We start from the raw sequence: 21921 nt of genomic DNA on the forward strand, positions 1-21921 counted from the left end.
CACAGCACAGGATTTTCAGTCACAACACATCCCAAAACATGTCCAGTATTCTCCTTGCGTGGTGAGCAGAGCCACCCCAAGAGAGCCTGTCTGACTCTGCACTGGTTGTCGCCTCCTTCCCTCAGCTTGCTCTCTTAGAGCCCATAAAATAGGCAGTTACGTCTGTAGTGCTAGTGGTAGGTTTTATTTATTGAATTTTTAAATCTACCCAGACATGAAAGTAGAGTTTGGTAGATTGCTAAACACAGCTAAGATATATTTGTTCTTTTTAATATATCGGGACAGGCTCATCTGTGTCCTTTACCACACATGGTAAATAGTTGAGAAGTTTTGCAGTTCAGTGAATAAGCTATGCACAGCCTGGAGGTTCAGAGTCACTGCTGAGGAACTCTGTACTCAGATATCCGCCAACAGGTAGTTATAGTCAGCTCACTAGTCCTATACACAGTCAGACGCCAGAGAGTGATATCTAGGCCAGATATGCACTGCGTGTGTGGTAGGAGGTCTTCATATTGCAGTATTGCTCTCCTTTGTTTGTGGTTGCCAAGTGATAAAAGCATAGCACATATATCTGTGCACAGTTTATAGTACTTGATGATAATTGATTGTTTGCATATTTATATTTACTATATTGACTTACCTGCAACCCCCAGTTGGGATCAAACCAGGACCCTGTACATCCTGGGCAAGAACTCTACCACTGAGCTTAGGCTTTACTTTCTATGATAGCTTACTTCTATGTGTTCTCTTACAGTTATAGCACTGGGGATATAGCCCAGGAGAGAGTGTTTGCCTAGCATGTTCAAGGCCCTGGTATTGATCTTTAGCACTGAACAAAAGCAAATACTAAACTGTAAAAGCACGCCATATTATGACAGCCCCATACATTTCCTGCCTCTGGGTTGTGCAAGAGACCACACTGATGGACGGTCATTGCACACTATCGTGTAAATATGCACCCACCTAACATACACTTTTCAGACAGCATCTCCATTGATAACGACACATCTGTACTTCAGTGATATAGACAGTGAGAATAGACAGTTACTAAGCGGTTTGAAAATTAGCATTTAATCTGAGACTTGATATGAAATACAGGTAATTTTATTATTCATAGTTTAATGTGTGCTTTTTGTGCGTGTGTGCATGCGTGTGTGTGAGTGTGTGTGTCTGGGGGTACAAGTGTGAATTTTTTGGTTTGTTCACTAATGCACCACAGACGGAAGCATATTATTATATTCAGCAGTTAGTTTGCCATTTTCTTTGGACATGTTCGTGTTTGACCAACTTAATACTGACATTTTAATCTTAACATTAAATTCCTATGAAAGAATGAAAGATTTATTATGGTGTCCGGAGCAACTGTAATATGAAATAATGATTTCCTTTGAACATTTCTAGGGTGGTAAAACTGAAGGAAGAAAAGGCATTTTCCTTCTATCTTTTCCTGTACCTGTCACCTGTGTGCAAATCGTTTGGAAGAATAGCATGGCAACGTAAATCCAGTGTCTTAATGAGAAACCACACTGATGCTGAGAAGCAAACAGATAACCTGAAGCCAGACAATGAAATTTACATAGTCCTCCCTTGGTACAGCCGTCTTCCTGCTTTGCTGAGAACACAATCTGTCAATAATGTGTTGTTTGGTTACAAGACAACAACCGCTTTGTTTTCAGCTTTAATCCAGAACCTTGATCATAATCTACATGAGGTCAGCAACTGGGCTCGTGCCTATAACATACCACTAAGATGGAGAAGAAGCATTTCTCTTCCTTCAAACATTGCATCTTTTTGCAGTGAATCATATCTGTGTGGTTTATGTAAGTAAGTGATGCAGCGCTCTAATTGCAAAGAAAAAACAACACAAATCTGTGCATATAACCATTTTGTACAAGATAGATTTGAAACCTGTAACTAAACGTTTGCACTCATATGCAAGGCATATGCATATGAGGCTCATAGCTTATAGTGACTTTATGTAAACAGACAAATACGATCCCCACTGCTATAAGACAGAAACCATTTTCTTCCTGATACTATGAACTAAAGTGACCAGACAAAGAAAAATAGGGAGACTGTATGGGGAAAGCGGATAGAAGCTAAACATGTGTAAAACGTAGACAGGATGATTCTAACCTAGCAGAAGCTGAGGACAGATACTTTTTAGAAATGTTTGTAAAAGTCATTATTGCTTTATCCCCAAGGAGAAATTCTAATCCTCTTCAGTTCGGTCTCAGCCCATGGTCAAAGGTCAACAACTAACCACTCTGCGACTTGTCCTGCTAAGTGGTGACATTTGATAGGTTAGGGCTATTAAGCGCATTTTTCATTTCAGTGATTAAAGCTTATGTTGAGCCTATTGAAATGGCCCAATCCATAGGCATTTGTCCTCAGAATCTTAGGAGTGAAATCTGCCTGCATCATGCCTCAGTAGACGGTTACCTGTACCTTCCTGAAGATGGAAACACAGGTTCAGTTTGGATTGTTGGATTGGTGTTTTATGATTGAGGGACCTGATGGCAGTCAGCTCTGAGCTGTGGTACCATAATGTTGGTAAATTAAAAGCACAGATGGACAGTAATTAAAGCAATATAAACAGGTTTTCTTTAGGTACTGCTAGAGGAGAGAGAATGTGGTCGTATTATAGAACCGGGCGCAGCACCAGCAAGTGAAGCTCTATAGTCAAAGAGTAAGTAGGTCAGTGGATGTAAAGTTAAGGGAAAGGGATCTCAAGGGTGTGGCCTGGATTAGGAAAGATGAGACTGAAATCAGACCCTTTGTAAGTTACCTCACTCATTACAAAGCCTGGCATCTCCAACTACCTGATATTTGCTGGGTTGCTTTCATAATGAACCTTACGGGTGGCAAATGGCAACTCTGCCATCCTAGTGTGCCCTGTGCTCACTAATGTGATGAAACCTAGACCTGTCCTGTGCACTCGGGGTTCAGTTTATTGCCCATTACTTGCACCTGTGCAATACTTTTAGTGTTTTGCTTAGTAATTTCACATGAAAATTTGCTCTAGAACTTTTTCTTCAAGCTTTCCAGAATATGCATTTTTATCTAAAAGAAGCATGGAAATAAAGTATGACCTTTTATAGACGTTTTCTTCTGACTGTTAGATTCAGAACTCTGAAGATGCCCTTTGGAAATGACTCGTTATGTGTGCTTTGTGGCTTTTCAAGACGTAGCAAGTATTGCCTGGGTGTCATGGAAGAACATTTGATGTACCCTGTGATCCACTTACAGCTTCTGAGAATTTAGTTTTGAAGGCTTGTGAGATTACTGAGTAGTAAAAGCAGGGCAAAGTCTAAGATTTTTCTCCTATTATTTAAAGGCTCTTATGGTCTGCCATTTGTTGTAGTCTGACAGTTATTTTAGAAACTTGGTTTTCGTTTTCATAGTTTTTTGTTTTGTTTTTCTAGACAGGGTTTCTCTGTATAACAGTCCTAGTTGACCTGGAACTTGCTTTGTAGACCAGGCTGGCCTGGAACTCACAGAGAGCCGCTTGCCTCTACCTCCTATGTTGTGATTAAAGGCATGCGTCATCATACCCAGCTGTTCTCATAATTTTTACCAAAATAATTTTGTGAGAAATTTACCTTAACTTACACTCCTCCATCAAGTTGGATTTTACCTAATATTCTGTCACATCGAATATCCCTTTAATCAAACATATTATCAATGGTACATTGTCTGCCCTTGCTTGACCAATGAGTTATGGGCATCACCTAATATAGGAATTAGAAAATTATCAAACATCAGGCCCTGGAAACATTTGATGGGAGTATGAAAATGGGATAATGCCCTTTCAAATGCTGTAGTAGACCAAGGAGTTCCTCCACGTGCAGTGAGTTTATTTTCTTGCTTACTGGATAGCCCAGGAGCAACTGACCACCAAACTGATCAGTTCAAAGCAGAGGCTAACAAACCATAAGGTAAACACAGGCAAGCATAATGGAAACCAAATATGCAGAGATGAGAACTATCCTAGAGGGGTATAAGGGCACATAGGGAAATGCCACTGAGGCCTGGAAGAAGAGTCAGCTCGCAACCCCGACATCCAAGATGAAGTATCTTTTGAAAGAAAGAAGTTACAGCCTAAAATGATATATTAGAACCTATAATTTTGAATATCTTATTACTGAGAAATAGCAGTATTATGGAAAGAACTTGGAGTTTGGAACCAGACTTTTCTAATTTTGCATGCTTTTCAACTCTGCTATTTATTTAATGTCTATGTTATATTACATTGCCTCATTTCTTTGAACTTTAGTTTCCTCTTGTGTACCATCATAGGGAGACCAGTTATTTGAAATGATCAAATGGGATTGCACTTTTAAAAGCACCCAACAGTACGCCTGGTGGTACCTAAGTGCCTTTCAGTAAATGCTAAGTCCCTTTTCCGCCACATATCCTATTCATTCCAAAGCCTCTTCCACACCATTATCTTGTTTTATGAACACCATGGCAGGGATTCCAGGTAGGAGGCACCTGCAGTGGCTCATCCACTCGTCAGACATTTGCTGACAGCTTGTTTCCCGGATGGAAATGCGGAGGATGGCATTCAGTATTTTAAGAGGCACTTCATAAGTAGAGTGAGTTAGGATGTTGAATTTAATGGACAGTTTAGGAGGACAGAGAGGCTAGACTGGTTTCCACCTAGTGTAGTCTCTGAAATCAAATCAAGGAGGGAAAATTGATTATTTTCTGCAACAGATTATTCTCAGCATTAGTCAGTAAACAGTTGCCCCTTCATGGCTTTGGGCTTTCATATCCTTAGACTCAGTGAACCTCAGATTGAAGTGTTTGGGGGGAAAAATTATTGTGTCTGCATTAACCACATATAGATGTTTTTCATTGCTATTATTCCCAAACAATGACAGTGTCACAACTATTCCCATAGCATTTAAATTATATTACTTACTATAAATAATTTGAAGATCATTTAAAGTAGATGGGAGGCGTAATAAGTTAAATTCAAATATTACACTCAGTTTTGAGCTACTTACATTGACTTGTAGATTTTAATTATCAGTGGGATTGCTGGAACAATCCCCATTAGATACCAGAGATGGGGATGTTATAACCTTAACTTTCTCCTACCTAAGAAGATCTTTATTGTTTCTTTAAAAAGTTTGTTTAGTATGCTGCAGAGACAAGTGTGTAGGGCATTAATAGGAAAACCTTGTTTCCGTGTGTGTGTATGTGTGTTACATTTGTGTCATAAAAAACCCAGGAGATACATAGAGTATGCATGTCCATGAACACTGAATCCCTTAGCTGTTTGATCCTAGCTGGTGCTGATGCCATTACTGTATTGACTGACTTGGTCTCTTCTTTTTTTTCTCAGTTTGATAAAGGTTACGCTTATAATATCCGGCACAGCTTTGGAAAGGAAGGCAAGAGGACAGACTATACGCCTTTCAGTTGCATGAAGATTATCCTGACCAATCCGCCAAGCCAAGGGGATTATCACGGTAAGTGCTTGTGCTGTTTGCCGGGGAATGACTTTTTGCACTGCTGAAGGCCCTAGCTTGTGGTAGCTTCTGTCTGTGTATGTGTCAGGCTGGAGCTCCGTGACAGTGATCTGTCTTATTACTGCGCTCACTCAGCTGTGGTCAGCTTGTGCTGGAGCAGGCTTCCCAGTTCTCTTTCATCCACTGTTCCGTGTCTCGTGTTCTGCAAAGGTTTTAGAAGATAAGAGTGTTTTAGAGCTGTTTGTGCTTTTTATTAATGTTCAAAAGGCCACATGCAGAGGAGCAGTGTATTTTTTTCCTTACTCCTGTCATCTAATTAACAGAGACTAAGCAGTTTAACAAGTCCAGTGTCAAATGTATGTCAGTTTGGTTGAGTTGTTAACACACACACACACACACACACACAGATTATAGTAAATTTGAATTTCTAAATTAGGCATAGCAAGAGATTAACAATAATAGAATAATTATAGTGATGTACTATAATAATAACTATATCAGTGTACTGTCCTTGCTTTTATATGATATGAGCTGATATGGTGTATTTTGGTACAGTGAGGCCAATGTGATAGATGTAATCATTGTGATGTAGTATTGGGAAGATCATGTCAGGTGACCCTAGGCCAGCTAGCTCCGATGTTCTGAATGGGTGGATGTCGTGACTAGGTGATAAAAATGTTTGCAGAGACTCAGTATTTGGCAGGTTTTCTTCTTTTTTCTATTGGAGGACATTTTTTTTTTCGTGTGTGAAAACTATAATAATAAGTTATCTCTTATTAGTTTGTCAGATTCCTAACCCAACATCGTGATCCTTTAGAGGTCATCTGGGAGCTCTTAAGGCTGTGTGTTTCTTGAGGATTTCATTCCATCCCTTGTCCTTTTATAACTTTAAAGCCGGGTGTGTTAGTCTGATGTGGGATTCCTCTCTGTATGCTGTGAATATGTTCTGTTACCATTGGTTAATAAAGAAACTGCTTTGGACTGTGTCAGGGAAGAATAGAGCGGAAAAACTAAGCTGATGCAGGGAGAGAGAAGGCAGAGTCAGGGAGGTGCCATGTAGCTGCCAAAGGAGAAAGATGCGGAACCTTACCGGTAGGCCACAACCTCATGGTGATACATAGGCTAATAGAAATGATATAATAGCTAATAAGAAGCCTGAGCTAATAGCCCAAACACTGTTGTTATTAATATAGTTTCTGTGTGATTATTCGGGTCTGGGCATCTGGGAAACTAAAGTGCAGTCTCTCTTTACAGTAGTCCAGCACCAAGGAGCTGAGGCAGGAGGATCACTTGAGCTCAGGAGTTCATTGTATGGCATGAGCAATATAATGAGATCTATCTGAAAATAATAATTTAGCAAATTTTTGGAATATTCCACTGCTGATTCTGCCTCAATTTTCTTTCCATTTCCCTAAATAGGGGTCTCAACAAGTTTCTTCAGTTGAGTGTTTGTTACCCAGTGTTTCCTCCATTCCTTCATCAGCATGTTAGCAAATTCATACCAACTTGTATTTCAATGCAAGTGGCTTTCCCTATTCCTTTACTGTTCTCAAGAAGCTTTTAAAGTCGTTCATGGCTTCATGCTGTAAATTCTTCCATCAGGCATTTTTAGTTCTGGTTTTCAGTGTAGCTTCACAGGAACTCATCTTTTCCTACATTGTACTATGTCTAGATTAGGACCTGTATCAAGTACTGATTTAATGAAATTAAACCAGGTAAGTTTTTATGGCCTTGACAAATCAGATGGTGCTCTGATCAAGGAGCTCGAGTAGTGGACTCAATTTAGGAAATAATAAAAATGCAACTTCAATCTTGCATTTCCATAGTAAGCCAACTCAGGATGGCCAGGAATATAGTCTTTCATCAAGAAGACCTTAAATTTCAACCCTTCTTGCAAGTATTTTTTATTTTTTGGAGGAATTATTGGTCAGAACTTCCTATTAACAAGGTGGCTGTCACCCTGACTCAGATCATGTTGCCAGAATAGATCATTTTGGGTTTTGAAAGCTTATAGCTTCTTCACAGCGCCCTTGACTTTATCACACACCCGGTAGTAAAGTTGCTGCTAGAGGTGGTCTGTCTTCTCTGTGCTGTGCTCTGGTGCTTCCTGAGCACCTCATGAGTGCTGGTTTATTGTCCATCATCTTCTGGACAAGCCTGCTTTCATCCTCCCTGAAGGCTTACTTTAGATGGCATCTTTTCTCCTTAATCAGCTTCCCAGCCTCTTAGGAATTTGGCAGTAGCTTCCTCAGGATGTGTAGACTGTCTAGTGATTTTTTTTTCATTTAAACCCTGTTTCTGGGTTGGCTTAGTTGTAGGCCTACTATGTGCAAGGCCTTTTGTTTGATCCATAGCTCCATATCAAAGAAGCAAAACAAGACAGAACAACTTTATTTGTCAATTGTTTAAAAGTTTTAAACTGCATTAGGTTCACAGGAAGACTGAACAGAATGTGCTCCTATGTGCCCTCATCCTCACATATGCTAACCTCCTCCATCCATTCTCAGCATCTTCTGGTACAGTGACTGGTTACTACATGTTGCTATTGCTCAAAGCCTGGTGCTGAGATTGGGGTTCACTCTTGGTGTCTATAGTCTATGTGTGGACATCCACATTTTTGACTTTGTGAACATCAGTATGTTTCCTTATGCTTATTTTCAAAATATTCTGTCTATAGAAAATATGAAAAAATTACCCATTATTTCACATTTAATCATGCTTGTTATCAACATTTTAGTCTTTCTCTTAAGTCTAGACAGCTAACTCTTAACTGTTTGCCTCACGTTTTTAAACTTGACATTATTTTATGTTATTAACTAGTCTCTGGAAGATTATTTTAATTTACTGCATAATATATCCTTTAAAAGTAATTTTTAAATCACTTTCCTATTTTTGGACCATTGATTGGGTCTGTGGTTGTGTTGATATATGTATGTGTCTCTGATATATACATGTGTGCATGTGTGTGTCTGTGGAGGCCAAAAGTTGATGTTAGGTGCTTTCTCTATTTTTCTCTACCTTCATTTTTAGACATAGCTTCTCACTGAAGGTAGTCCTGCTGTTTCAGCTGGGCAGAGGCCACTCTTGACTTCCAAGTAGAGGCTGGGTGGGAATCTGGTAATAGTCCATTATCTGGATATATCACAGGTTATTTTTTTCACTTATTAAAGAACATTGTCTTAGTTAGGGTTTCTATTGCTGTGAAGAGACAGTGTGACCACAGCAGCTCTCTTATAAAGGGAAACATTTCATTGAGGTGGCAGCTTGCAGTTTATAGGCTCAATCCATTATCATTATGGTTGGGAGCATGGCAACATGCAGGCAGACATGGTGCTGGCTACATCTTGATTGTAAGGCAACAGGAAATGGACTGTGGCACAGAGTGAAGTTTAAGCATAGGAGATCTCAAAGCCTGGCCCCAGAGTGACACATTTGCTTCTACAAGACCATGCCTACTTCAACAGTGCCACACCCTCTCAATAGTGTGTTGAGCCGCCCACAGGAGCATGGTCAACCTACCAGGAATGCCAGACACTTTACTATACATTATATAGTATATTTTCTCAAGATGCTTCCTTGTACTCAAATGTATTTTTGTAAATATGTATAAAGGATATGCTATAAATTTTGCAGAATTCATAGTTTATAGAGATCCATAGTTTTACAATGGAGGCTTTATTTATATTTAAATTGTTTGATAAGTGCATTAGTTTGGCTTCTTGGCCCTTTTCCATTATGTTTTCATTCCCTAATTTCCACCAATTATATATAAAATGTGCAGTTACTACCAGTTAGCTTGTAGATCTATTTTTCAGTGCCTAAATAGTCTCTGTTCTTCTTCATGCAAGTATTTCTTATTGTCCATCCTTTTATTTTGCTCATGAAATAAGAGATGAGATAAATATATTATGTGTGACTTTTCTCTGAAGCCATTTCTAATTGTTCACAGTGTTTACTGCCATGATTCTTCAGAGTTTATAGGGGTTCCGGTCTTCAGGAGATAGGCGTAGAATTTATGTCGGAATCTGATTTGATATATTTATGTTTCTTAGAGTTTGGATATTTTTATTTCTATTATATATATCCTTCTCTTTTATGTCATTCTGCAGTATTTTTAGACTATGGAAATGTGAGAGGTAAACTGTTATGCCTACTTTGTGATTTCCTGTTCTGTGAGAGGGTGCCAAGGGTCAGGCTGCTTTCCCTTCCTAGTGAACGGCCATGAGTCTGTGAGTGCTGCGCTGTTATATGTAACTCCTGAACCTGTAGTGTCCTGATACCTGAGCAGCTAAATCCTCCTTTAGATAGAAAGGGAAACAGTTGCACCTATGGGCAATTGAGCTTTTATTAATAAGCTGTTAGACATTAAGAGTGCTTTGGCAGCCTCTCGAGGGTGGCCCTGTGCTGAGTCCTGGTAAATGACCTTGCTGCTGTGTGGTTTGTGTTTTGTTGTCAGGGTGCCCATTCCGTCACAGTGATGCAGAGCTGCTGAAGCAGAAGATGCAGTCCTACAAGATTCCTGCCTCAGGGATCAACCAGGTAGGTCCAGTTCTGCCCAGGATCCTCAGTGATTCTGCAGTAGCTCTATCCTCTTGGATTTGTTTACAGAATGATGCTGTGTACTGCGTCAGGACGCACACCAGACTTCTGCCTTCTGGGTGAATTGATCCAACACCTTGACTTTTCAGGTTCTGAGTCCTTGGAAATCCAGTTCTTCCATCAGCTCGGTGACAGTTTTATTTCCCTTAGTAATAAAAGAACATAGAAATCCCACCCCAACTTATTTTTCTCTGTCAGTTGAGGGCCTCACTTAAAAACATAAATGTTTAATGCATTGAGGTTTATTAGTGAAGCTGAAAATTCATGACAGAGCCTTTCATTTTGGAAAATTGTTTTCTGAGGAAAAAAATATACTTTGAAGTCAATGACTGTTCTAGTAGGCTCAGTTGTTGCTAGGTTTAATCTGTGTAAGTCTGATGGTAGCTTATTAGGTCTAGTACTTTTTCAAATACTTTGTTTTGTTAAGAATTTAACTAAAAATGCATAAATTGTTAACTAAATATTTAAGAGAATGCATCTTTTAGTAAGTCTATCTTTTAAAAAATTCCATGGTGTTGTAAGAACCTCTGTCTGCAATGTGATTCTGACTTGCCTTGGGTTCTACAATAGCTGACTGAGTCTATCGTTTCTGGCTCCAGAAGAAGCTGGGACATCAAAGTCATTGAACATTCTTAAAAAAACATTGTTTTTTTTTTATTTGAAGAATATCAATGGGAAAACCCTACTGTCTAATTGATTCAGCTTATCTTGTAAAGTTTTTAAGCAATGCTTATCAAAGGAGACTGTCTATAGCCAATCGAGTCTGGAAAGCACTTTTCTGTAAGAGCTGATTACAGGATGAGGACTTAATAGAAAGTCATGAATTCGAATCATGAATGCATAAATAAAAGGCAGGAGTGTATAAGGTCATTGGCTTTCAAGTGAAAGGACTAGTACATGCGCAGTGATGGGCAACTTAGAAGAAGTACTTGGTTTGGGAGTTGAATTTTTGAAGTAAAGAATTTGAGTGGCAAAGAGGAGGTGGTTTTACATCCAAATAGAGAACCTAGGGCACTTTCTAGTTACAATTATGAATTGGAAAGACCATAAGAATGCTGAGGAGTCGTAGGTGTGACATGCCACTAGCACATAACTAGTTGGCTGGTAGTGATGTCTGAAGTTAAAATCAGCTTTTCCAAGACCAGGGTGTTATGGGAGAAGCAGGGTGGAGTAAAAGCCAAAACGGAATCCTGGCTAATGCTTACCAGAGGTTAAGAGGAAGTAGGATAAAGTCTGAACAGAAATGGGAACACAGGGAGGACACCATGAAGAAAGAAAAAACTTTTGAATTATAGGCATAGATGAGGGAAAAGAACTCCAAGTCAATGACATAGATCAGATCTTCAACAAGATCATAGAAGAAAATGTCCCCCAAACTAAGGAAAGACACGCTCACACAGATATAAGAAATACCCAGAACACCAAATAGACAAAACCATAAAAGAAAATTCCTACACCATATCAGAGTTAAACACTAACTATACATAACAAAGAAAGTATAGTGAAAAGTTCAAGGGGAAAAAAAACAAGTCACATACAAAAAAAAATCCATTAGAGCTACAGCTGACTTCTCATTGGAAACTTTGAAAGCTAGAAGATCCTGAAGGAATACATTCCAAATCCTAAAAGACTTATGATGACCAGCCTAGATAAATATACCCAGCAAAACTATCTGCCACAATTGAAGAAGAAACACATTAAAAATATTCCATGGCATAAACAAACACACACACTCAACAAACCTAAAGAAAATATAAGAAGCAGTATTTCAGGCTAAAGAGAGGAGTGAAGATAGCAGAATAACTTTGAAAAGAAATATGAGGCTATAATTATTTTAAAAAATACCACTAAGAACACAAACAAAACCAGCAAAAATCAGCAACACAATGATGACCACACACACATTTCAACAATAGCTATAAATACCAGTGGTCACAATTCTCCAGTCAAGACAAGGAAGATTGAATAAATTAAAAAATAAAACAAAAACAGAGTCATTTTGATTTGCATTTCCCTGATGGCTAAGGATGTTGAGCAATTCCTTGTGTGTCTTTTGGCCATTTGAGATTCTTCTGTTGAGAATTCTCTGTTTAGATCTGTACCCAATTTTTAATTGGACTATTTGGTGGTTTAATGTCTAGTTTCTTGAGTTCTTTTTTTTTCTTTTTTTATTGAGAAAAGGAGAAAAAAAAACAAGTTTCCACCTCCTCCCAGCCTCCCATTTCCCTCCCCCTCCTCCCCCCCTACGCCCCCTCCTCCCACCCTTCTCCCCCTCCCCCCACTCCTTTCCCCCTCCCTCTCCAGTCCAAAGAGCAGTCAGGGTTTTCTGCCCTGTGGTAAGACCTAGGACCTCCCACCTCCGTCCATATCTAGGAAGGTGAACATCCAAACTGGCTGGGCTCCCACAAAGCCATCACATTACGTAGGATCAAACCCCCGTGCCATTGTCCTTTGCATCTCATCAGCCCTCATTGTTCGCCATGTTCAGAGAGTCCAGTTTTATCCCATGCTTTTTCAGCCCACTGAGACAGTGGAGCTGATCTATTGAGAGCTCACCAAGACCAGCTGGAATGTGACTGAAAAAGCATGGGATAGTTTCTTGAGTTCTTATATCGTTCAAAGATCAGTCCTCTGTCCAATGTGGGATTGGTGACAATCTTTTCCCATTGAGTTGACTGCCTTTCTGTCTTATTGGCATGTTCTTTTCCTTATAAAAGCTTCTCAGTTTCAGAAATTAATTATTAATTATTTATTTATTAATTGTTGCTCTCAGTGCCTGTGCTACTGGTGTTACATTTAGGAAGTGCTCTCCTGTGCCTATGCATTCAAGGCTACTTCCCACTTTCTCTTCAGTGTGGCTGAATTTAATGTTGAGGTTTTTGATCCATTTGGACTTGAGTTTTATGCATGGTGATAGGTATGGATCTATTTTCATTCTTCTACATGTTGACATCCAGTTATGCCAGCACCATTTGTTGAAGATGCTTTCTTTTGTCCATTGTATAATTTTAGCTTCTTTGTCAAAAACAGCTGACCTGAGCTAGTGGGAGATCGCGGTTTCTGGACTGATAGCGGAAGACCTGCATAGGTCCTAACTAGGCCCTCTGAATGTGGGTGACAGTTGTGTGGCTTAGGCAGTCTGTAGGACCATGGCAGTGGGACCAGGGTTTATCCCTAGTGCTTAAACTGACTTTTTGGAGCCCATTCGTTTTGGAGGGATATTTTGCTCAGCCAAAATATAGGGAGGAGGACCTTGGTCCTGCCTCAAAGTGATGTGACAGACTTTTGTTCTCTCTCCATGGGAAGCCTCACCCTCTTTGAGGAGTGGATGGGGGTTGGAGTGGGGGAAAAATGTGTGGAACGGGACAAGGGGAAGGAGTGGGAACTGGGATAGGTATGTAAAATGAGAAAAGATTATTTAAAAATTATAATTGATTAATTAAAGCAAAACAAAATAAAACAAAACAAAAATCCCAGAATCCATTTACCTGTTGTCTACAAGAAACACACTTAGTATTAAAGATAAGTACCTCCTTGAAATAAATGATGCATAAAGTACTCTAAATGGGACCAGGAAGCAAGTAGGCACCACTACCCTAATATCTGAGAAAATAGACTCTAAACTATAATCAAAAGAAATAAGGAGGGATATTTGATTGTATCAAGAGAAGGATTAATCAAAAGACCTTACTGTCTCAAACATATATGCACCAAACTCTGGGCACACAGTTTTATAAAATATATACTACTGGATTTAAAAAACAGATTGACATCAATGCATTAATCATAGATGATTTCAATAACCTGCTTTCTCCAGTAGACAGATTATCTAGGTAGAAAATAAACCGAGATACATTAGAATTAATTGATATTATGCATCAAATGGATTTAACAGATATCTACAGAATATTCTACCCCAACACAATGAATATCCTACTTAGCAGCACATGGAGGCTTTTCTAAAATAGATCACATCCTGGGACACAAGTCAAATCTTTTTTTCACTTCAAAAATAGTGAAATCACTTCTTATATCCTAAATGACTATGTTATAGTAAAAATTAAAATTGAAAGCAAACAGGGCTGGGGAGATGGCTCAGCAGTTAAGAGCACTGCCTGCTCTTCCAAAGGTCCTGAGTTCAATTCCCAGCAACCACTTGGTGGCTCACGACCATCTGTAATGAGATCTGGTGCCCTCTTCTGTCTTCTGGCCTGCAGGCATACATGCAGACAGAATACTGAGAATACTGTACACATAATAAATAAATAAAAAAATTCTAAAAAAAAGCAAACAAATATTTAACAACTTCATAAACTCATGGAGATTAAACAGCTCATTACTTATGACTGGCTAATTAAGCCTGTTTGGGTGCCACATATGGCTAACTGGGTGGCCAGCCTCTAGTCACACCCAGGTAATTCTGGATTAACCGAACTAACATATTTGACAAGAGACTCCCAGAGATGTTACCACTAGGATTTATGAGCTAAAATTCCACTAAACATTGTAGAAAAGCCTGGAGCAGCTGTGAGGACCCCATGGGCAGATGAGCCCGAGCAGAGCCCAGGGAGGGAGGCTAGGTCTGATGAGAAGGCCTGGATTGTGCAGATTAGTATGTGATCCTTCTCTGGCGGGCGCTGGAATGCAGGGTTGGGTTGGCTTTTAGGAGTGACACTGGTGGCTGTGTAGGCTCTTGTAAGGGAAAATCAGGAAGCCTATTATAAAAGAGAGAATGATGGGGCTGAGCAGTAGAGAGGAAAGGGGAAATTTAAAGATATTTGGAAGTAAAATCAACTCAGAACTGTATTTACAAACAATAAAAAATAAGTATAGTAAAATGCTTGACATGGGATGTTCTTAAGCAAATGAAAGTGTATTTTCAAGAGGGGAAACCTGGCCTTAGTCTCTCTGGTGAAGATCACAGCAGAGGTCCGAGGTTTCTACTGGTTGTGCCATGCCAGGCATGTGAGAAACAGAGAGCTCTATGTGCAGATGTGTCCCGTACTTCATACCTCTGGCAAGCATTTCTTTCACTTTTGAAATAAGGAAGCTCAGAAATGGAGTGGAAAATCTTTGTGGGCTAGTTTTGGACAGTTGAACTTTTTAAGAAGAATCAAGGCTGTTCTTGCTTCTACATTAAGGCAGACGACCTTGAATTAGAGACACACTAGCGTCTGTCTAATTGGTGGGTGCAGCATATGTAGCTGTGCCTGTGCAGTCCACCAGTCACCAGAGCCAAGGGTGGGCAGGTGGTGGCTTCCTGCTGCCAAGTCATCCTCGAGCATCTTTGGCAGGCACTGGAGTAAACGGTGGCAGGAAGCGGCACCTGCTCTCCAAGTTAGACTTGGAGCGTGTGTTTGTTTCTGTTGTTGTGTGGCATTTCCCTCAGGTGTTGGAGACTGTCATACATGTTGATTGACTGGCAAAGATCAGTCTGATAGATCACAGTCATTCAAATCATAAAAACAGTTATTTATCTTTAAAGACATCTTGGTTATGCCCCTTCATTAGAATTCCTTCCCAGGTGTGGTGGTGTGTGTCTGTAAGACCAGCACTTGGGAGGCTTGAAGCAGAAGGGCCATGAACTTGAAGCTAGCCTGGGCTACATAGACTGTGACAGCCTGCACAACCCCTGCCCAGGTTCATAGCAGAGAGATCCAAGCACTAAGAAGGGGAAGTGAACACAAAGTCCCACCCCTAACCAAGAAGCTATTTGCAATTGGCATCTGCTGGGAAAGGGGAAATCCACCTTCTCCAATAGTGTCTCACTGGAAAGATCAGCTATACTCCAGGATAGGCACCATGCCCAGGAGTACTCAGCCAATGCAACACAGACTCTGTGTAGCTTTTTGGGGTGGTGGTGGTGGTATTTTTTCTTTGTTTGTTTGTTTTTCATTTGTTTGGTGAGGGAGAGGGTGGAGACAAGGGGAGAGAGACACACAAGAACGTGAAGTTATATGGGTAGGGAGAAGACCAGGGAGGAGTTGAAGGAGGAGGAAACATGATCAAAATATATTATATAAAAGAAATTTAAATAAAAGGATAATGATAAAAAGAGTAGGAAATAGTAATTCTCTTAGCGAAATAACCAGTAACTTGTCTCGAGGATAAAGTATAATTAATTTCCTTTACTAAACATAGTGAATACAAATTGATGAACTTTTTTGTGAAGATGAAAAGATAAATTATTTTATTTTTAAAAGTTTAGAATTCTTCTTGGTGGATTTTAGTACCTAATAGAGAATGACTAAAATTCGAGGGGAAAATCAAGGAATATACATAACATTACATAGTCCTTCTGCACTAGTAAGAGCCAAGCTGCCAAATGATGCTCCTGCATCTCAATTTTACTCTAAATATTGGTATGAAAAACTAAATTTACTACTGTTTCCGAAATATTCTTAGCTCTTCATGCAATGTTTTCTTTGATAATTTTATGTTTTCAAAATTGATGTGATTGTTTAGTTTAGCTTTTTTTTTTTTTTCTGGATCATGATTAGAAAATTTGTTAGGCAGGCCTCAGAGTTGCCTGTGCCTTATTTCCCTTGGCCTTGGGGGTGCTGTCCTTTGGAAATAGTGCTGTCTGGAAGAGGAAGTAGGGTTTGCTGGGGTCTTTCAGAATGGAGCAGGAGGATTGAAGAGTCCTTGCCATTGCTGTTAGAGGGCCCTCTGTGGGCTGCAGCAGCCACAGCACAGGAGCAGCAGACTGCAGACTCCGTGGTTCTTTCCTCATTTCCCCACCTGGTTCACTCTTCTCACTGGCTCCTCCACATTGTCTTCTTGACCTGAGTTCCTGCCTTTGTGTGGTTTGTGTTTCCCTGAGCCCTCTGTTTCTTATTCTTACTCTAGGTCCGTCTCTGCTGCTATCCTTGGAAGCACACCTCTGGGTATGCTTTCAGTGTTTGCACAAGCCTAGCCTCATTGTGGTGAGCACCTTGGAAAGGACCAGCAGTTCTTAGAACCCCATGGCACTGAGCTGCTACGGCTTTTGAGTCTTTCTGGCTTCCTTTCTTGTCTTATGGTAGCTTCCTTTCATTTCTGTCATCCTTAACAGAAGCCAGCTGATGGGACTTCACTATCTTGGACCTTCATCCTTCCAAATTGTAAGCTAATGACCCTTTATTAACTCAAGTACCCAATTCTGAGCATTTGTTATGGGAACATAAAGTGAGCTAATCTAGGGAGTGATCTCTTCGTGGTCTTCAGACTCGATGCTGGAGAAATAGCACTGTTAAGTTGCTGCCTCGTTCTTTCCCCTACTTTCCCCTTTGGAACACTTTGATTCTGGCCCAAACTCTGTTCCTGAAAGTCTGCCTTTCTTGGATTCTGGTATTTACTGAATTGTGCTTTTTATCACAAATTAGAGTATTTGGGGCATATCTTGATTTTCCTTTCATTTCTAACTTTATATTTCCTGCCTTGGAGTCATTCTGTCCAAAAGCAGGTTGTTTCAGTGCCCATCTTGTCTTAATACAATGTTTAATGTTTGTATCAGGAATTCCACAAAATTAAGAGCAAACCTACATCAAGTTGCACTACACAGGCAAATGCTAGTACTTCAGAACCACTTGTAAAATTTCTGAAGTCAGCAGAGTGGGCCTATACACACAATGTTAGCATTATAGCTCTATAACTGTGCTGTTGTTCAAAATCCACTCAACTAGCAGTGTTTAGTGACTGGTATATGTTATTGGGCGTATTTTATATTTATTTTATATAAGAAATAAATGTCAATATATAAGAAACAGCTGAACCAAGAGGGAGTGGAAAGATCATCAGAGCCACAGGACCAGGAAGTTGGCTGCAAGGCTGTGTCGTTTGTATTGGACAGGGAAGCTGCACTCATGAAACCTTAATAGTATGGCTGCCTAAACAAGACCTGAACAATGTCAACACTAGTTGACGTGCCAGTGTTGATGGAGGAGATCTCACAAGTCCCCAACCCTAGATGAAAGGCTACAGGCAGTTAATGATTGCTGAAAGAGGGAGAATCAGTCTTCCCCAAGATGGCCCGCCTAATTGGTTTATCCAATGCCAAGTGTCAGCCCTAAGAGCATATACATATAAACAACAGTAAATGCACTGAGCAGACTGTATTGGTAGATTTAAAGGTAAGTATACATAAAGCAGTCATAATCAAAGAAAAGAGAGCACAGTGCAGATAATACATGGAAGTAGGAGGTGGGTTTAGAGTTAGGGGAGGAGCAGTGGGAGTTAGGAGCAGGATAGGGTATTAGAAGACTGAAGAAGACCAAGTGTGGCACATGTACTTATCAAGTGTCGTAATGAAACCCTTTAGTTTGTACAGTTAGTAAGTGAAAGTGGAAAGGCTTTATATGTGCCTTGAGCCCTGTTGTTGAAGAGTTCTTACCATTCTCTTAGAATTTTTTTTTTAAAACCTAGTTTATGATATTTAGGAAGTGGTTGGTAATTGAGGATGAGTAGTGCATTGTTTAGAAGCGTCAGAATTGACTCTGATTGGGCATTTTCATGGAAAGTGCCTGCTTTAAGAAACATTGTCTGACTCTTAGGAAACGCTTAATCTGCAAGTCTGAGTACTTCCCACTACTCCTCTGTTCTCCTCCTGGTGGGGTCCACTGGGCACCCCTACAGTCTGCTGACCCTAGTCTGCACTTCACAGTGAGTCTGGCGTGAGTGAGGGAGTTCATCACCCTGGGCTGAGAGAGCACCTGCCTTCCTGCATTCTTACAATATAGATCAGAGTCTGGACTCTTAGTAATTGTGCTCTTTGGTCGGTTGATATTTTCTTTTTAATTTTAAAAACATGTAAGTTGTTTCTATGTTCCTCTATGGAATGTTAGATTAAACTGCACATGATTTCTTAATTCTTTTCAAAATTGATCCTGTCCCTAATGAGACCTTCAGGCAGCTTTATTTGAACAGGATGTTCTTGTCTGAAGTGAAGATAGCATCCCAACTGCCCCAGAGCAGAGCACGCTCTCTGTCCCTCAGAGTTCTCCTTGGCTCGCTCCTCTCTCCCCACACTCATGTATTCTCTTTTAACCTCCTCTGCTTCATCTCCTTCATTCTAAATTTGTCAGTTTTTCTTGCCAGAAAACAAAAAGAAAACCCACTATTGATTGTTTTCATCATCTCTTCACAATTATACTCTTGTTGTCTCAAACATGCTGTAGTATGACTAGTAAAATAGTCGTCTATTTAATATAGATGGCTGCATGATTTCAAGACAAAATATTTTTGTTAAAAAAGAGCTGCCTCCATAGAGTGGTGGTAGAAACAGCTGTGTTTTTAAACTACCAACGTTTTCAGTTAAGTCTGTGTTTCTCATAGTCTGTGTCTTCCTTGTCAGCTCACCTGTGTCTAGTCACTCTGCCGGGTGGTTTAACTGACACTGTGACATAACCCAGGCTCACCTGGGAAGCGTCTTAAAGAAGGGTTGTCTGGATCAGGCTGGTCTGTGGGGCTCGTGTATGGGGTTATTGCAATTGTTAGTTGATATCAGAAGACCAAGCCAGTTGTGACCAGCACCATTGTTTTGATTTTACATAAAAGGAACATAAATATACCACATAGTTCAGCTTTATTTCTGTATATTTATTTTGTCTTCAGTTAATTTATGGGATCAGATCTTAAATCTGTGTTTGAAGTCTTCTTTGAAATGACAGTTTATATATGTCAATCTGTTGTGTTTGTTATCCAGTAATTAGCTTCAAGTTCATCACTGCACAGCTTTAATGGCTGTTGGACAAGCATTGGGGTATAAGCTCAAAGTGTTGGCATTACTTACAAAATTTTATGCATTGATTTATGTATTGTCATTTATTTTTAATGAATTTATTTTTCATTTTTCTCTAATTGAGGAAAAATGGGTCATGGAGGTAGATGGAATCCTGGCTTCTGTGACAGGTTGATATTTACACAAATCTTTTAGATTGAAGTTAATTGAAAGTGGTATGAAATTTGTATCTACAACAACCAGAGGAAAGCAGTCCCTTAGCAGATTTTTGCTGGTGCCTGATGCCCCTTCTGCAGCTATAATTTTCTTATGTTATGTCAAAACTGTAAAGCAGTATTCCCTGATGGGGATAGCAAGAATTCAAGACTGTTCCTTTCTTTGATGGCAGGAAGGTTAGCCTTTTGAAAGGCAGTACAAATTAACAATTTTCTAGAATTCTACTTTCTTTCATTTTGGTTATCTCTTAATTCCAGCATTTTTCTGTGCTTGATAAATGGGTCAAATATGTGTGTTTTATTTATTTGGAAGTGGCGGAAGGCAGTGACACTTTATAAGTTTCAGCTACCATGTGCTCCGCTGATAAGGATGGGTGCTTATGCCTCCTGAAGAGATTCCATGAACTACAGTTGGAAGGAAAATTGTATTTACAAAAGATAGGATGGCGTCCCTAATAGATGCTCAGAATAGGCTATTCACTCTGCATTATGCTGAGTTTTACTAGAAGTAACTATATTATGGAAAAGACAATCTGATTGCAGATAAGTTGTTGCCTCTCTATGCTGGTCCAGAGGGTTTTGACTCATTTTTTCCTGATGTGTTCACAGCGGTGTTCAGTGTTTCATCTGTATAAACAGGTAATGTGTAAGTAAGTCTAAAGAATGTCTTTTATTGCTTCATGCCTCTGCTATTAGATTAGTAGATTTATAGATACACGGTTTTACAAAGATGGGCCACATGATATGCCGACAGTACCATCAAAGTCAGAGTGCCAGGATCTGCTCTCGTCTTCCTGTCAAAGTAATGTTATTAAAATCCCTGGTGCCAGGTCAGAAGGATCACTTGCTATCACTTGCCATCTGTGTTTTACTGCTGAGCTAAACCATTCCTGGATAATCACAACACCATTGCAGTGCCCAGGCTGCAGAAGCACAGCATGCTACATGGTTTATGTACTGAGTTTCCTTTTTGAATGGAGCTTATGAGAAGGCCAACAACTGTGACCACAGTGGCTGAGAAGAAACTTAACTTGTCTTTTCTCTTTCTCTCTTTTCCCCATTCATTTTAGATTTTGGATTTAGTAAAGGGGACTCATTACCAGGTAGCCTGTCAGAAGTACTTCGAGATGACACATAATGTAAGTACATTGTGTAAATTTGCAGGTTGATGTGTGTGCTTGTTACTCTGTGTTTTGCTTGGTGCTTTTTGTTGTAGCAGTGAATGTCACTCTCCATAGTTCAACACAAAAGAGATTTATTACGTGGTATTAAGCAACTTACAAGATTTATAAAAGCACCAAAGAGCTGAGCTGGGTCCTAGAGAAGGAGAAATAGTCCGAGGGAGATGCCTGCCATACTGCACCCACCACTCTGGTCTAGGTTCAGGAACCAAGATTGGTGAGATTTTTGGTTTGAAAAAAAAAATAAAAGGATTTATTATGTCTGTCACAACACTGCAAAAGCTACCATAGAAAATATATAAGTAGTCACAGCTGAATTTACAGAACTTTGTGAAGCGGGTTAGAGTTGACCTATAGTTCTTAATTTAGTTTGCCAATCCCTGAGCTGGGTTAGATCTGGGGCCTTGGCCATAGCTGTCGAGATGAACCAGCATCCTTTTCCATCCTCCATGGAGAAAGTCTGGTATATTTGTGGCTGCCACTTGATAGTAGTTTAATCTGCCTCCCAGGTTTTATATTTTGCATGATAGAACCATGGTTTACATGTGGATTGGAATTGCAAGGGATTCAAAGAAATGTGACCATTATTTTGCCCGCTTCCTTGGTACGGCAGCTCCCAAAGGATAATTGAGGGGAGCGCTGAGCGAGTCCCTCTGACACGGGTTTGAAATACAGAAACCAGGAATCACAGACTCAAGAGGCCTGCAGTGATTAGATAAATCACTCAG

General features: G+C 39.9%; 1 protein-coding gene across 2 annotated transcripts in view; it reads left to right on the top strand.

The window, feature by feature from the left end:
- Prim2 (DNA primase subunit 2) overlaps window positions 1–21921 on the top strand; it is a 182201-nt gene that overhangs the window by 151799 nt on the left and 8481 nt on the right. For both annotated transcript variants that reach the window (XM_041656070.1, XM_041656071.1), the window contains exons 11-13: window positions 5354–5480; window positions 9937–10019; window positions 21083–21151. In XM_041656070.1, coding sequence (XP_041512004.1) covers window positions 5354–5480; window positions 9937–10019; window positions 21083–21151 — 279 coding nt within the window. The remainder of the gene's footprint in view (window positions 1–5353; window positions 5481–9936; window positions 10020–21082; window positions 21152–21921) is intronic.

Source organism: Microtus oregoni, unplaced genomic scaffold (assembly GCF_018167655.1).
Source record: "Microtus oregoni isolate MIOR12 unplaced genomic scaffold, Mior012 000007F_ref0000211, whole genome shotgun sequence".
NCBI classification, from domain to species: Eukaryota; Metazoa; Chordata; class Mammalia; order Rodentia; family Cricetidae; genus Microtus; species Microtus oregoni.